This window comes from Nomascus leucogenys, chromosome 10, assembly GCF_006542625.1.
Source record: "Nomascus leucogenys isolate Asia chromosome 10, Asia_NLE_v1, whole genome shotgun sequence".
NCBI classification, from domain to species: domain Eukaryota; kingdom Metazoa; phylum Chordata; class Mammalia; order Primates; family Hylobatidae; genus Nomascus; species Nomascus leucogenys.
The window spans coordinates 23,058,979-23,076,348 of NC_044390.1; the positions used below are offsets into that span (position 1 = coordinate 23,058,979).

The window sequence follows — 17,370 nt, forward strand, 5'->3', positions numbered from 1 at the left end:
ACAATCATTTACTCTCCATCTAAATTAAACTAGTGCTAAATTTTTGCTAATTTGCTTTCTTTCATTCTATCTCTATATAGTCATAATTTCACTATTTCATACTTTCCATAAAATAAAAATTTCAAAACACTGACATAAAATAATTATAATTTGATTAACTATATTTCATAAAAATTTGTGCCAATTCTAAAAATGGCTTCTGTTTCACCTTGTCACATTTCAATAAAATTAAACAATTACAATGTTTACCTCCTGGGCATGACTAAATAAGAAATAATTAAAATATATTGATCTGGGTTTTAAAATTAAGAAAAGATCAACCAATACCATCTTAATGCACAAAAAAGTTGGTAACCTAAAAATTCCCGATCTAAAACTCTTAGCAAGGACACAGATAAAGATATCATTAAACTAACATAAAAATGAACTACTAATATTAGTATACTAAATAACCATCTAATCTGAACCAGCAGTTTTGAAATCATATCTTACAATATCTTATGGAAAGATTTAACATGTAAAATGGAGCAAACAGAGCTATTTCAGGAGCTGCTCTGAATGAATACAATGGGGTGCTTCAAATCTTGCAAACCTACTCCATACTCTGCTCATCAGCACCTTCTAAGTACAGGTAGCATAGTTTGAATACTATTATTTTAATGCAATCACACAGTTTTAAAGTTTTCTAAAATTTTGGTATGCTGACTCTTCAAAATACAGTAAAGAACTTTTTCTTTTTTAAATATCAGTATTCTTTCAGAAATGAAAGAAGGCTTTGGAAACAAAAGCAAACTTTGAAATTCATTATAACAAAATAACTGTTTTACTATCTCAGTAAATGTATACTTCACAAGTATTTTAAAACAGAAGTTCTCTAAAATATGTATCACATAAAATTTTTCAAATATTTGCAAAGGCTTCAGCACTCATTAAGCCCATTTTATGACCAAAGAAACTATAACAAATATACAGGTGGTGATTCATTAAATTTCAATAACACCGTAACACTAAAAGTACAGGTCAGATGTTATCTTAAATGCTGATCCAAATCACGGTAATGACGAAAAAAAGGGGAGAAATAGAAAACAGTCATTATGCTAAAATAAATAAAAATTATGACACATGGGGAACTTGTACCTTTATGCTGGTTTTCAAATTCTTCAGATAAGAGGTGGTAGCAACAACCCACACTGCAAACTCCCTTGATTTCAGAGTTGGAGGTAAATATTCGCAAAGTATTTGGAGCCAGATCACCACAAGTGTGGAGACCCACCATCAAACAATCCTTTAAAATACAAGAAGAAAAATAAAATTTGGTAATTAAAAAGAGGGTTGTTTAAAATTTTTATTTATTTTTACATACAGGATCTTGCAATGTTGCCCAGGCTGCACTGTGGTGGCTATTCACAGGCACAAATATCATGTGCTATGACTCAAATTACTGGCCTCAAATGATCCTCCTGCTTCAGCCTCCTAAGTAGCTGGGACTACAAGCACATTGTACCATCCACAGCATGAGGTGAAGATTTTAAACGTCCATTAAAATATGTAAAGGTGTTAAATTCTAACTATAAAGTATTCTATGTTTTTATTTTTATAGTAAATAATTATTTCTTTATAGGTAAAATAACTGTGATCTCTTTTTACAACTTTTAAATCTTTTTCAGTGATTTCACTTATTTTCTCTCATTTTACAACTAATATTTGCTTAACAACTAGACAAAGCAAAAATTGGACTAATCAAATGTAACATGTATTTCTAGACCAAACCTGTGCTTTGTTATAAATTTGTATCACACTTTGACCGTAATATTAATTTTTAAAATTAATTTCAAGTCTCAGATTGCCCATCAAAACCTTATAAAATATTGTTATAAAAAATAAATAACTGTTGCAAACTTGGTATTTCTACTTTAACAACAAAAAGCTTAGTTTATACACTGCATCAAATATGACAATATAAAATTTAATTAAAAACTTTTTTCCAAATGTTATAGTATAGATCATATTTAAAATTCTCCTTTGAAATGTTTATTCTAATTATCCAAAGCCTAATTTAAATGTACACACACACATACACAATGAGTACAAATGTATACATACACAGAATCTTGTTCAACATAATAATCATTTTGAAGTTGAATTTACTAATACTCTTCTGTCTTTGACATGACTCATAAAAATTTAGTTAAAGTAGGAGTAAAAAGAAACTTGCACAGAAAAAAAAAATTTTTTTTTATTATTGTACTTTAAGTTTTAGGGTATATGCACACAATGTGCAGGTTTGTTACATATGTATCCATGTGCCATGTTGGTGTGCCGCACCCATTAATTCGTCATTTAGCATTAGGTGTATCTCCTAATGCTATCCCTACCCCCTCCCCCAACTCCACAACAGTCCCCGGAGTGCGATGTTCCCCTTCCTGTGTCCATGTGTTCTCATTGTTCAATTCCCACCTATGAGTGAGAACATGCGGTGTTTGGTTTTTTGACCTTGTGATAGTTTACTGAGAATGATGATTTCCAGTTTCATCCATGTCCCTACAAAGGACATGAACTCATCATTTTTTATGGCTGCATAGTATTCCATGGTGTATATGTGCCACATTTTCTTAATCCAGTCTATCATTGTTGGACATTTGGGTTGGTTCCAAGTCTTCGCTATTGTGAATAGTGCCGGAATAAAGCCAAGATGGCCGAATAGGAACAGAAAAAAAATTTATACAGAAAACCTGTACCCTGTTAGAATCACATACTTTTACCATTTGGAACTAAAAAATTTCTAATATTAGCCTTTCAATTTTCCAGATGACACTCAAACCATGATAATGTAAAGGTCATGTTTTAGTGTAAATCAGTGAATATAGGTATATTAATTTCTAGTTTTTTAAAATTAAATCATCATGTCTCTCAAAGTGTTCTCTAAAGTATTACTCATCAACTAATTTTAGTTGGTACTTTATAATAACAACTAAAATTAATTTTAAAGCTGTAAATATTAAAGATACATGTGTTTACTTAAGAGATGTTAAAGAAATAGTTATTAATGAACTAATTACATAAACTGTAGTACAGTCATGAAGAGCACAGTCTTGGGAAACAGCCTGTTTAAATTCAAGTTCTGTCACAGGGTGATTTGGAAAGCATTCAGTTTCCTCAACTGTAAGATGGAGATAATAACAGTACTTCATCTCAATGGGTTCCTTCAAAACTTAAGTAAACTAATCCCTGTAAATGACTTAGTACACTACCATATAATAAAATTCAGAAAACATGATGTCCATTTTTTATCATTGTAATTTACTTTAAATTACAAATTCAAAATAACATAAGTATTAACTTATTTCTCAAGCACGTTTTTATGACTATTGTCAGCATATAATTGTTTCACTAACATTTTTAAAAAGTATTTTACTAAAATGTTATTTTAGCCTATGTCCTAGACATAAAAGAGAGCTGTAATCAAACTTACTAAAAAAAAAAAAATTATGTCTGTAAGTGGTTTTGACCTGATAGAACACTCAGTTGATTCAAGCACTATCCTTTTCAAAGCACAGTTTTTAGAGGGTTATACAGCTACTCTGCTTTTCTTGATGATTAGTTTAGATAGGTTTTATTTAGAGATTATGATGTCATCAGTAAAAAATAATTCAGACAAGATTTATTGCTACTTAAGGGTAGAGTAATAAAGCTACGAATTTCTCTCTTTAAGCTTAATTTAGCTCTCCCTAAAGAAAATAAAAGAACATTTGACCTCATTCTTTATTGTATTTATCATATAGGATTAGTTAATATTAGCAAGTAGCAGCTAGGAGACAAAAATATGTAATCACCATATTATCCTACTAGTAAAATATTTAAGTATTGCGAGAGAGTAGGGGGAATAGGGGGTGTTAGTTAATTCTGTTATTAAATTGCGATTTGCTATAGGATCCAAGAAACATTCCTCCAGTATATCTTTTTTTGATGGTTCTTACAAGAATTTGTATACAGTTTTTGATCATGTATTTTCAGCAAGATTTTGAGAAAATTAGGTGATAAAATGTACCAGAAATTTACATTTTTTAAGTTAAACTAAAGTCATTGAGATTGTTTAACCCTAAAAGAAAGTCTAAAATAACTTAATTACTAATTTCATGTATAAGAAAAAGAATTAATGAAGGTACACTAGATTCCCTTAAATCCAAAAATATCTGGGAAAAAGAAAAATTTCCCATTTAAAAAATGGTAAAACAATGGTCAGCTATCAAACAAGGATTTAAAGTTATAAGGAACTCTACTATCTCTTTTATTTATACATTTCTTTTCTTTTCTTTTCTTTTTTTTTGGGGGGGGGGACACAGTCTTACTCTGTCGCCCAGGCTGGAGTGCAGTGGTGCAATCTTGGCTCACCGAAAGCTCCACCTCCAGGGTTCACGCCATTCTCCTGCCTCAGCCTCCCCAGTAGCTGGAACTATAGGCACCTGCCACCACACCCGGCTAATATATATATTTTTTTGTATTTTTAGTAGAGATGGGGTTTCGCTATGTTAGCCAGGATGGTCTCGATCTCCTGACCTCGTGATCCGCCTTTCTCGGCCTCCCAAAGTGCTGGGATTACAGGCGTGAGCCACGTGCCTGGCGTATTTATACATTTCTTTGGGGAAGAATTTCTTTAAAAAAAAAAAAAATTACAAGGGAAATACAACTCCAAAAGCTACCTTTTTCTTCTTTTTTGAGACAATGAGTTAGGCCAAATGATCTCTAGAATCTCCTCTATAATACTGTTTTAACATGCAACATTGCCTTTAAGATCTACTGTCTTTCAATTACATAAGCTGACATACCTGTAATTTAGAAAAAGTTCAAGCTTTGAAGAACACTTAGAAGCTACTCTTGCTCAAGGAAATTCCATATTGGCAAGTGTAACATTGAACATTACTTTGTTCTAGATACCCCTTTACTTCAAATTTAAATTAAAATTTAATTACTTGTTTAGAATTTTAACAGTTCCTAAACTGCAGAATGAGAACTTAGTTTACTTACTAGCTTTTGTGCTAGGACTTCAATTTGATTTAAGAGGCTTGAAATGAGTAGAGGATACTCTATTCTGAACAGGCTCATGTCAGGTTTTGATGGGCGTGGGAATAACAAAAGCCTACTTATGATTTTATTTTCTTGGTCTGTTAGATTAATGTGATCAAGTAAGACATGTATGTTAAGTAAGCTACTATTAAAATTGAATACAATGTTTTTGTAAATCAAATTAAATAATTCAAAAGTAAAGTCACCTCCAAATCTTCAATAATGTCATGGAGTTCTGAATCAGCCGTGATAAAAGAGGTTAAAGGTGAATATATATTTGATTCACTTGACTTTGATGTCATTTTTCTTCTCTCTTTATTGGCTTCAGATGTTTCTCTGCTGGGTATTTGCTGTGAAGAAGTAGGCTCTACGGCATTAATAGGCAAAAGGTTTATAAGAGAAAAGGAATTTTCAAAACACAAATTTTCTTCTTGATGTGGCTGAGAATGAAGGGTTTCCATTTGGTTTCTGATATTAGAAATTACAGGGCCAGAAAAATCAGGCAAAGTATCTGAGGTAGACATCTTTTCTTGATTTGTAGGACTGTTGTTAAACACTTCCTCAATATCAGCTTTATTTTTAACTTTATTTTGCACTTTCCTTTCTTTTGCCATTTTTAATGCTAGTCCATTGACATCTAATCTTGACTGAGCATGACAGAGTTTCCAATGTTTCTTCAATTTTCTGTTTCTCTCCTCAGCTCCATGAGTATTGGTATTTGAGGAATCAATTCCATAAACTTTTAAGCCATACTTCAAGGACAAAAAAGAGCTTAGGTAGCCTTTACCAGAACCCAAGTCAATCACCTAAGGTTAGAAAAAAAGAATAAATTAAAGAATTTTAGGCAAATGGTAATAGAAAGCATTCTAGATTTTTTAAAATAAACAAATGAGTTATATAACTTAAATATTATTTGAATTTTTTTTTTATTCCTATGAAAAACCAATCACTCATCATTTTTATTCAACATTTTACTGGAGGTTCTAGCTAGTTAAATAAGTCAACGAAAAGAAGCAAAAGAAATAAATAATGTAAGGGAAAAAGGAAAACTGTCTTTTTTTGTACATAGATGACATAAACATGTCTGCAGAATATCTTAAAGAATATACAAAAAGCTAACAGAAATAGTAAGTGAATTTAGCAGTGTGTTAGGGCACAAAGTCAATAGAATTAACAACGAATCATCAGAACATATATAATGTAGCAAAAAACAATTAGGAGTCAAGCTTGGTGGCTCAAACCTATTATCCCAGCACTCAGGGAGGCTGAGGAGGGAGGACTGCTTGAGGCCAAGGGTTTGAGACTGCCCTGGCCAATATAGCAAGATCCTGTCTCTATAAAAAAATAAAAAATAAAAATTAGGAAGTAAAATTTTAAAACAATTAAAATAGAATATATAGGAATAAATATAACAAAGGATGTACAAAACCTATACACTGAAAACTATAAAAGATTGCATAAAAAACTAAAAAATTGATATAAAGAGATACACTATGTTCATCAAATGGTGGACTCAATACTAAGATGGCAATTCTTTCTTCACATTTCAACACAATCCTAATTAAAATCCTAGCTAAGCTTTGTAAAGAAATTGATAAGTAGATATTATAATTTAAAAATTAAGGCAAAAATGCCTAGAATAATGAAAACACTTTTGAAAAAGAATAAGGTTGAAGAATTTTACTGATTCAAAAATAGAAAACTAAAACAGTGTAGTATAGCTACAGCTGGTATAAAAATAGACACATAAATCAATGGAAAAAATGGAAAGAAACAGGTGATATAAAAAGACATATAAATCAATGGAAAAAAAGTACAGAAATAGATCCACACTTATATAATCAACTGATTTTGGACAAAGTACCCAAGATAATTTAATGAAGAAGATAGGTTTTTCAACAAATGGTGCTGGTATAACGGGATGTTGATATAAAAAAAGAAAAAAAAATTTTGTCTGCTACAAATCAAACACAAAAACTAATTAAAAGTATATCACAGATCTAAACATAATAGAAAAAAAATTATCTCATGGAAGAAAACATGAGAAAAATTGTGACATTTGGATAGGCAAACATTTCTTATGTAGGACATAAAGATCATGAATAACAAAAGAACTTTAAAAATGGACTTTATTAAAATTAAAACTTCTATTAAAAAAGATAAAAATGAAAAGAAATACTTGCAAAACATTTATCTGAGAAAGGACTTATATCTAGAATAAAGAACTCTTACAACTCAGTAAGACAAGCAACCTAGTTAGAAACAGGCAAAATATTCAAACGTACACTTCATAAAATAAGATATACACACTGCCAATGTGAAAAGATGCCTAATATCACTAGAGAAATACAAACAACCACCACAGTGAGATATACGCAGATGTAAAATGGTATAGCCACTTTGGAAAACACTGAGTTTACCATAAAGTTAAATATACACTTTACATATGACCCATCCATCTCACTCCAATTTATCTAAGAGAAATGAAAACATGTCCACACAAAGGCTTGTATGTGAATATTCAGAGAAGTCTTACTCTGAATAGTAGGCAAAAAATAGAAACAACTCAAATGTCCATCAACTGGTAAATAAAAAAACAAATAGCATATCTGGACTATAGCATATGGCATACTACTCAGCAATAAAATGGAACAAGGCATTAATACACAAAAAGGTATCAATCGCTCTCAAATGCTATGTGCTAAGTGGAAAAACTGAAATGAAAAGTCTACATACTATGATTCCATTTGTACAATGTTCTAGAAAAGTCAAAACTAAAAGCAGATCAGTGATTCTCTGAGAATGAAAGAGAAAATATCCTACAAAAGCACACAAGAAAAGTTTTTAGGAGGATAGGTATATTCTTAATTATTCTAGTGGTTACATTAACTGTTATAATTACCGAAATTTATCAAAGCTAGAGTTGGTGAATATCTAAATTACACATTCAATGAAACAAAAAATAAGAATAAAAAGTTATAAACATTATAATTACCATGTCATTTCATAAAATAAATGGAGAACTATAGAAATACTATCACAACAAATCATTACCTACTCTTATACATATCTTTAATTCCTAAAGTCAATGAAATCTTGACATAAGTATGAGCCACTCAAGGAAACATTCCTATACTTACAGTAATGCATACCTGTAATTAAATCCTCAAAACATTTCAAGGTCTTACAATGAGACCAGTTCATAGGAAAAACTCCAGTAAATAATGTCTCATAAATACAAAATAAACTTAGTAATTATTCCCTATACTTCCATTTTATGTTATTATTCTAGGATAGGTATTGCAGGGAAACACAGAAGAATTATATACAGTCATGCATCACTTAATGATGGGAATATGTTCTCAGAAATGTATTAAGAAATTTTGTTGTGCAAACATCTTTGAGTGTGCTTATGCAAACCTAAATGGTATAGCCTACTACACAACTATGCTAAAAACCTGTACAGCATATTACTGTACTGAATACATAAAAAAATAAGCACTTGTGTATCTAAGCATATAAAAGGTACAATAAAAATACAGTATTATATGTTATGGCACTACCATCTTATATGTGGTCTGTTGACTGAAATGTCCTTATGCAGTATACAACTGTAAATTCTTGACTTTAAGAAACTACAGTCTAACTGCAGATACCATATCATACTCATGCAAGGGCTATATAGTAGAAACTCCATTATTTAGTTAGTTTTGTCTTCAAACTATCTGATCAGAATAGGAAAATCCCCACCATCCTGATCTCCTGCCCTTCCCCACAATAGACTTCCCGCTGCATCATATGCCATACATTATAGGTTTGAAGACAGAGGAGTCTCTAGTCCAATACCTGGTGGGAGGGATCTTCTGAGTCTCCCAACATTGTTTAGGAGAGTTTCCCACAGAAACATTGTTACAAGCAGTGGTTAAATTTTGTAGTAACATTAGTATGGTACTATACTTTAGATAGTAAAGATACATTTTGCTATCAGACCTAGAGATCTAACTACTATTCTAAGCTAATGACTCTCAAATTTGTAACATACCTCCAGGTAAAGAACAGGACTCCTTCTGTCTCTCATAAGCTACATCTGAACTGTGAGCAAATCCATGATCTCGTCACTTACCAGAGCTACTTCATACCAACTCCATCCTGAGCCTGGTTAACTGCAATGGCTTTCTCAGTGATCTCCCTGTTCTCACCTTTCCCCTTTCACTCCATTTTCAACAGAGAAAAACAAAGTCTGATCATATCACTACTCTTAGCAAATCCCTCATTGCCTCTTTGGTTTTATCTCATACTGTTAACTCCTACGTTTGCTGAGTCTTTTTGCTTCAACTCTGGAAGCTCCTGCTCAGATAGGAGCTAATTTTGCAAAGTAACCAGCTTGAATGTCCACAAAGACTATGGTAAAGAAAAGAGGCAAATATAGTGGAAATATCTGTTTCATAATACAACCTAACAGAGTAGAAAGAATGATCCAGTGGCTCCAATGGCTTCCAATCTCATTCAGGATAAAAAACCCAAATTATCACAATGACTTCCAAGACATTGCAACTTAATGTCCTGTCCTCTTCCACCACAACCTCAGCTCCTACTACTTTCTGCTTGTTCAATCTGACTTCCTGGATGTTTCAGAAACAAAGTATGCATGTTCAGGGCCACTGAACCTGTTGTTCCCTCTATAAGGAAAGTTTTTCCTCTAGATCATCTAATGGATAACTTACCTCCTGAAGGTTTTAACTCTATTATCGTTACAATGAGGTCTTACTTGACCTTCCCCTCTGTATAAAAAACTTTAATTAACTATCCCCAGATAAGCTCCTCTCTGTTGTTTTAATTTTTCATCTTTAAAATATATCAATATACACATTAAAATACACTCATAACCTTTTTATTGTCAATCTCTCCTAATTAGAACATAAATGCCACCAGGGCAAAAATATTTCTTGTTTGTTTTGTTCACTGATGCACCCTCAGTATAGAAAATAATGCCTGGAACATGGTTAAGAGCTAAGAAATATTTGCTAAATGAATGAATGCATGCAAGTATGAATGAGTGAACATGTTTTAGAAATAAAAATTAAGAAGCCTTGGTATTGTGAATGAAAGAGACAAAGGTGTTCGGCATGTAGGGAGCAATATGGTTGAGGTAAAAATGATATTCTTGTTTAGTTCTCTATGGTCACCAATAAGATTATGTATTTCAGAATCTGGGTTTCTACTTACCTCATGAAATTCGTATTTATTAAATCTGCATTTTAAAAATATAATAATAGTTGGGGACTTCAACAGTCCTATTTAGTATTGGACAGGTCATCCAAACAGAAAGTAGGCAAAGAAACAGCAGACATAATCTGCATTATGGACCAAATGGACATAATAGACATTTGCAGAACATTTCACCCAAGAGCTTCATGTTCTTCTTCTGAGCACATGGACCATTCCCAAGGATGGACCATATGTTAGGACACAAAATAAGTCTCAAAAATTGAAATTATGTCAAATATCAATAACAAAAGAAACTTTGAAGAGTATAAAAACACATGGGAATGAAACAACATGCTCCTGAATGACCAATGTATCAATGAAGAAATTAAAATGAAATTTTTAAATGTATTGAAAGTAATAAAAATGGAAACACAACATACCAAAACCCACAGGATACAGCAAAAGTAGTACTAAGAAGTTGACAGCAATAAATGCATGTAACAAAAAAGTAGAAAATTTTCAAATAAACAACCTAACAATACACCTTTAAAAAAACACTAGAAAAGCAAGAGCCAACCAAACCTAAAATTAATAGAGGAAAAGAAATAAAGAAACCCACATCTAGCATCATACTGAATAGAGAAAATGTGAAAGCCTTTCCACTAAGATCTGGAACAGGACAAGAATGCCCACTTTCACCATTTTTATTCAACATAGTACTGGAGGTCCTAGCCAGAGCAATTAGGCAAGAGAAAGATATAAAAGGCATTCAAATTTAAAAGGAAAAAGTCAAATGATCTTTGTTTTCAGATGATATGATCTTATACCTAGAAAAACTGACTTGATCAAAAAACTATTAGAACTGATAAAGAAATTCAGTAAAGTTGCAGGATACAAAATCAGTAACAAAAACTAGTAGCATTTCTATATGACAACAGAGAACAATCTCAAAAGGAAAACAGGAAAGTAATCTCATTTACAATAGCTACAAAATAAAATCCCTAGGAATAAATGCCACCAAAGAAGTTAAAGATCTCAACAGTGAAAATTACAAAACATTGATGAAATAAATTGATGAGGATACAAAAAAATGGAAAGATATTTCATGTTCATGGATTAGGGGAATCAATATTGTTAAAATGTACGTATTACCCAAAGAAATCTAGAGATTCAATGCAATCCCTATTAGAATATCAATGACATTCTGCACAGAAATAGAAAAAATAAATCCTAAAATTTATGTGGAATCACAAAAGACCAAGAACAATCTTGAGCCAAAATCTCAAGCCAAAGCAATCTTGAGCAAAAGGAACAAAGCTGGAGGCATCACACTACTTCTAATTATACTACAAAGTTATACTAACCAAAACAGTATGACACTGCCATAAAAACAGACACATAGACCAATAAAACAGAATAGAGAACCCAGAATTAAATCCATGCATTTACAGCCAACTCATTTTCAACAAAGGTGCCAAGAAGATGCATTAGGGTAAGCACAGTCTCTTCAATAAATGGTAAAACTGGATATCCATAAGCAGAAGAATGAAACTAGACCCCTATCTCTCACCATATAAAAAATCAAATCAAAATGGATTAAAGACTTAAATCTAAGACCTGAATCCATGAAACTACTAGAAGAAAACATTGGGGAAACACTCTAGGACACTGGTCTAGGCAAAGATTTCTTCAGTAGGACCTCAAAAGCATAGGCAACCACAGCAAAAATGGGCAATGGACAAAACTGAGATCACACCAAGCTAAGAACCTTCGGTACAGCAAAGTAGAGGTTCTTCAAAACACTAAAAATAGAACTATCATATGATCTAGCAATTCCACTACTGGATATATATCCAAAAAAAAAAAAAAAGGAAATCAGTATATGGAAGAGATATCTGGACACTCATGTTTATTGTAACACTATTTGTAATAGCCAAAATATGGAAACAACCTAAGTGTCTATCAGTGAATTTATGGATAAAGGAAATGTGGTATATATGCACGATGAAATGTTATATATGTTTTATATAACATTTATATATACACACACACACACATATACTAACAAAACATCACACTGTACAATTAACGTAAGTTCATTTATATCTCAATAAAGTTAGGATTATGGACAAATTTTGCACATTGGCTAGAAAGTGAGTAAGACTGAATTATATTTAAAGTGTAAATAAATCTTTCACAGTGATACATCATTATATTTTTAATAAAAAGAAAAATCTGTAAAACCAACCCCATAGGAATCCTGACTAAAATCCCTTTCATATAGTACACATTATGTTTTGGCCACTTCTATATTTTCCTGCTTCTGCTTTGTATTCCCAAACTAAATGACTGGGTCTTTGCCTTGGTTTTTATATAAAATGTAAGTCCAGTTCTTGTTGTTCTGCCTCATTCAGACCAGATTTCGCCTCAAGACTGGACCTTTATTCCATTCTCCTACTCTGTTAACTGGATTCGTACGTACCATCCATGTACAGAACCTCTATCCAGCTTACCTGACTAGCAGTTACCTGAATTTTCTGTCTTTAGGGCTCGGTCATCTCCAGTGGACTTGATGTTATATTAACTGATGCCTTAAGCCTGAGTTCGTTATGCCCCTTTTAATTCTAACTAAATTATGTATCTGGTCCTCTAGAGACCAATCCCATTATTACTGCTCTTAATAGAGGTTGGCTGCCACCTGAAGGATATTTAGAAACAGCACTCACTCCCCAAGATTCTCATATGGCACCATGGGAGAGGGCTTGCCTCTTCGACTCCAGCTGAGTATCATTGCCATAAGCCTGTTACTGGTACTGATAGATATTGCTTAGGTATGAGAATCTGGAGAAAAGGCTGAAAACTAGTATTACCTTAGCTCTTACTCTATACCCACCCTAGAGATTGATGTTGCCACAAGTGGCTCTGCAAGCCTATGCCAAACTTTCATAGTTTTCTAATCATCCAAACTCTCAAGTTTTGGTGAATCCATGGAAAGATTCTAATACGTAATAAAAATTACAGGAAGGAAAATCTCCATTACCACCACTGATCTTCTTCTAGAGATAAGAAAAAACTATTTTTATAAACAAGGAATAAGAAAAATAACTTACTATTTTTATAGGCCAATGCGTACAATCATTAATCTTATTTTAAAATCTACTATCCAATATCATTATCTACCATAAAAACTATTTTTCAAAACAGGAATGCACTGTGAATCAAACACTATGATATAATCCAAGTCTTAAAAACATAACTACTTTGTGTTACTATAATGATGCAGGTATCCCAGACCACAGCTTGGTAACCCATATCCTGAAAACATCTAGCAGCAAACAGTTTTGCAGAATATCCTCCTCATAATGCTGCCTCAGACTGGAGTGAAAATTTATCAAAGAGAATTAAGTTTAACTTCTGTTCACTCTGAAAAGAATGAAATGTGTGGCAAAACATTAACAGTCATGTTTTGATTTTACTATAAATTTTCTAAAATTACAATATACCAGGAAATAACAGTGTATTCTTAAAGAATCTGATGTTTAAAGGATCTAATGTTTAAATGATGCTATTACTTAATGACATTTTAAAGGCTAGTTGACAGTAAAAAGGTGAAATTTGAATAATACCAAAAAGTGGCAATAATTTTAACACCTAAAAACATAGGGAAATACTCTTACCTGCTTTATTCCATAGTAGTCAGCAATACTGCTGATTAGCTCTGACATTGCCTGAACTTCATGAGATTTCTTCATATTCATAAACTCAACTGCCTTCTGATTTTCACCTAATGAAAATAAAAGTAAAAACTGCTATTAAAGAATCAAAATTTAGTAGGAATTATCAGTTGATGTTCATATTTTTTTAAATTAAGTAGGAAAATAATACAGAGATTCTACTGTGGTTTCTGGATAGATCTCTACTAGCTTAGCCACTATAAATAAAATTTAAATAAAGTAAATGTAAAAATCCATAGAACACTAAAACTATTCCTTGACAATTAACTATAATGGAAAAGACTGGTAAAGTGGACTACAAAAGAAATTTTTCATCAAAAGGCAACATTATGAGGTAAAAAGGCAAGCCCCAAATGAAAGAAGATAATTCCAACACATATATCTACAGAGAATTTGTATCTAAGAATAAAATAAAACAAACTCCTACAAATCAATACAAAAAGAATCACCCAATAGAAAAGTGGTGGAAAAAACTTAAACAGTCATTTCATTACCTGTGCTGTCTAATATAGTAGCTGCTAACCACATGTGATTATTGCAATTTACATTGAAATCAAATATAATTGAAAATTAACATTCTATGCTACACTAGCCACAGGTGAAGTTCTCAACAGCCACATGCGGCTAGTTTCTACTGTACTGAGCAGCACAAGCACAGGACATTTCCCTCATTGCAGAACTATAGGACTATACGAGTATATACTGTATGCTACACATTATAAAGTATATTAAAATGGCCAAAAAGCGTATGACAAGGTAGTCAACATCATCAGTCATGTGGGAGTTGCGCAGTAGGGAACTGAAATGTAGGGCTAGAATGGTTATTATGGCACGACAGTGTTCACATCTGTGAATGCCTTGGTATAGGCTTAACCTGGGATTACCACATTGGGATAACTGGGGTTTTAATGAGGTCTTTCCAGGTGTTAAGTGCTGGTTACTCATGGTCCTGTAGATGGAAAGTAGCACCTTCCTGGTAACATTCTGAGGGCACTTTAGGACATGGTCTCCATCAGAGAGGTCTGAATTCCACAATGTCATTCTGCTGGCAGATACTAACCTAGTAAACAAATATGCTGATTACTCCAGGATGGGGAATATAGCCCCTCCACTCTCACTTATCACCAGCATGCATCTCTCTACATGGCTAAGTCAACTCTTTCTCGTACTGGACACAACAGAGTCCATCCAGACCTTGAATGGTGGTTTTGCTGTTTGTTCTTGCCTAGGATATAACATCTTTACTCACTTTGATGCCCAAACTGTGGCCCTTAAACTTTATACATTAGGGGAGAGGCCAAGGATTATACCCTTGATGCAGAGATACACTCATTTATTGCCAGTCAGCAGCACCTGGGATAGAGTGTTCTCCTTAGAGCTTTCATTGCCAGTCAACTACAGCCCCCATAGTAACATTACTGGTGAACCCATTTGCAGCTATAATGGTTCTTACCAAGAGCCATAATTCACCAAACAGCCCCTCTCTTGCTCCAGGGGGAACAATATGAAATAATTTTGCCTAAAATGGTTAGAGAGATTTAAAAAATTAAAATAATAATAAAAGAATTGGACTCAAAGATAAAAGGGTCCTTTTACAATGGAGAACTCCAGTAGACCCACCTTTACCAAGTGAGTAAACTTAGTGTCACCAATAATGTGACAAAATTATATGTGCTTCCTAATTTGATATGTGAAAAAGGAATCACTTAAGTAGTACTCCTATCAAAAATGCATAACCTGAATCTAATCTTGGGGAAACAATAAAATAAACCTGCCTATAGATATCAAAAGTATCAATGTCAGGAAAAACAAAAGCAAGGGTAAGAAACGATTTAAGATTGAAAAGACTAAATAGACATGACAACTAAATGTCAGGTATGAGCCTAGACTAATTCCTGTATGAAGAAAAAAAAATGGTTCTAAAAGATATTCTTGGAAAAAGTAAAGAAACTTGAATAGAGACTGCTTATTAGACAATATTACTGTATCAGCATTAAAATCCTGAGTGTGCCAATAAACTATGGGATGTGTAGGAAAATGTCCCTGTTATTTTGAGATACAGAGTGAAGTATTTGAGAGTAAAATGCTACAATATCTACAACTTAGTTCAAAAGATTCAGAAAAAGAGGAGTGTGTGTGTGTGCGTGTGTGTGTGTGTAGAAGAGAACTACAACAAATGTGGCAAAATGTGAACACATGGTGAATCTAGGTGAAAAGTGTACAGGGTCTATTGTACTATTCTTGTAACTTTTCTGTAGGTTTGGAAATTTTCAAAATAAAAAGGTGGGGAAAAATAAGGATCAAATAAGAGATATGAAAGAGGTTCATGTAAGATAAAAGAATCTGAGTTTTTTTTTAACCACAGCCTTCTGATCTCTGCCTTTTAATTGGCATGGAGAAACAATTTACATTGAATATTATTATAGATATGGCTGAGTTTAAATCTACCACATCATCATACTTGTTTTTTTTAATTTGTACCATTCCCACTTTCTGACACTCACGCTTCTCCCCACATCCCCAAATGTCCCCTTCCACTCTTCTCACCCTCTTCCCATAGAGAACATTAGCCTGCTGCAACAAAAATAATGTAGATTTTGGCATTTGTAGTAGCTCACTGTGATCTGTGTTTGAGGGGCAGGAACTATCTGAAGTAGAAGTTACAAGAGTTAATGTAGAAAAAAATGTGGAGATCTATAAGTTGTTCTGTTTAATATAGTACAAGGGGAAAACCTACTCTTCTAAACAATAGCTAATTTGTCAGGGCTTATATATTAAGGTCTAACAATAAATTAGTAATATTTGGGAAAGATATACATATATGAAGAAAGTATTGCTTCTAAGTACCTAAAAAGCACATATACACACACATAAATAGACATACCAATTCTCTGGTTTTGATTTCCTCGAAGGGCTACAAGCAACTGTTCAAAAGGAGTACATATTCCCAAGTTTTGTACAGAATAGTATTTCGCAGCCAGAGCAAAGGCTTCCACACTCACCAACTTCTGAGAAGTTTCACAAAATATTTTGGGAAAATCAGTCATACCTAAAAAAGTGAAGATAGAAAAAGTCTTCAGTAATAATTAATGGTTAATTAGTGTGATATTAATAAACAACAAATGAACACTTAATTTTTATAACAAATTCCAATATTTTCATTTTGTTGTGAATTTTGGCAATATATCTAATGGCTCCATTTATATTTACTATTTAAACGATTAGCTATATGGAACACCCAGTTTTCTCTTAATATTTTATGAAATTAAAAATTTAAACTCCAAATTATAATCAGGCTTTTTTATGGAAAGAAAGAGATAGAGACAGAGACAGAGGCAGAGAGAGAGAGAGAAAAGCAAGGAAG

The 17,370-nt window shown here is 32.6% G+C and overlaps 1 protein-coding gene across 3 annotated transcripts in view; it reads right to left on the reverse strand.

The window, feature by feature from the left end:
• The window catches only part of METTL25 (methyltransferase like 25), a 123,406-nt gene that overhangs the window by 75,503 nt on the left and 30,533 nt on the right, over positions 1-17,370 (reverse strand). For all 3 annotated transcript variants that reach the window (XM_003259606.3, XM_030819896.1, XM_012500266.2), the window contains 4 exons: positions 16,891-17,055; positions 13,950-14,056; positions 5,271-5,870; positions 1,138-1,285 (listed from right to left, as the gene is read on the reverse strand). In XM_003259606.3, coding sequence (XP_003259654.1) covers positions 1,138-1,285; positions 5,271-5,870; positions 13,950-14,056; positions 16,891-17,055 — 1,020 coding nt within the window. The remainder of the gene's footprint in view (positions 1-1,137; positions 1,286-5,270; positions 5,871-13,949; positions 14,057-16,890; positions 17,056-17,370) is intronic.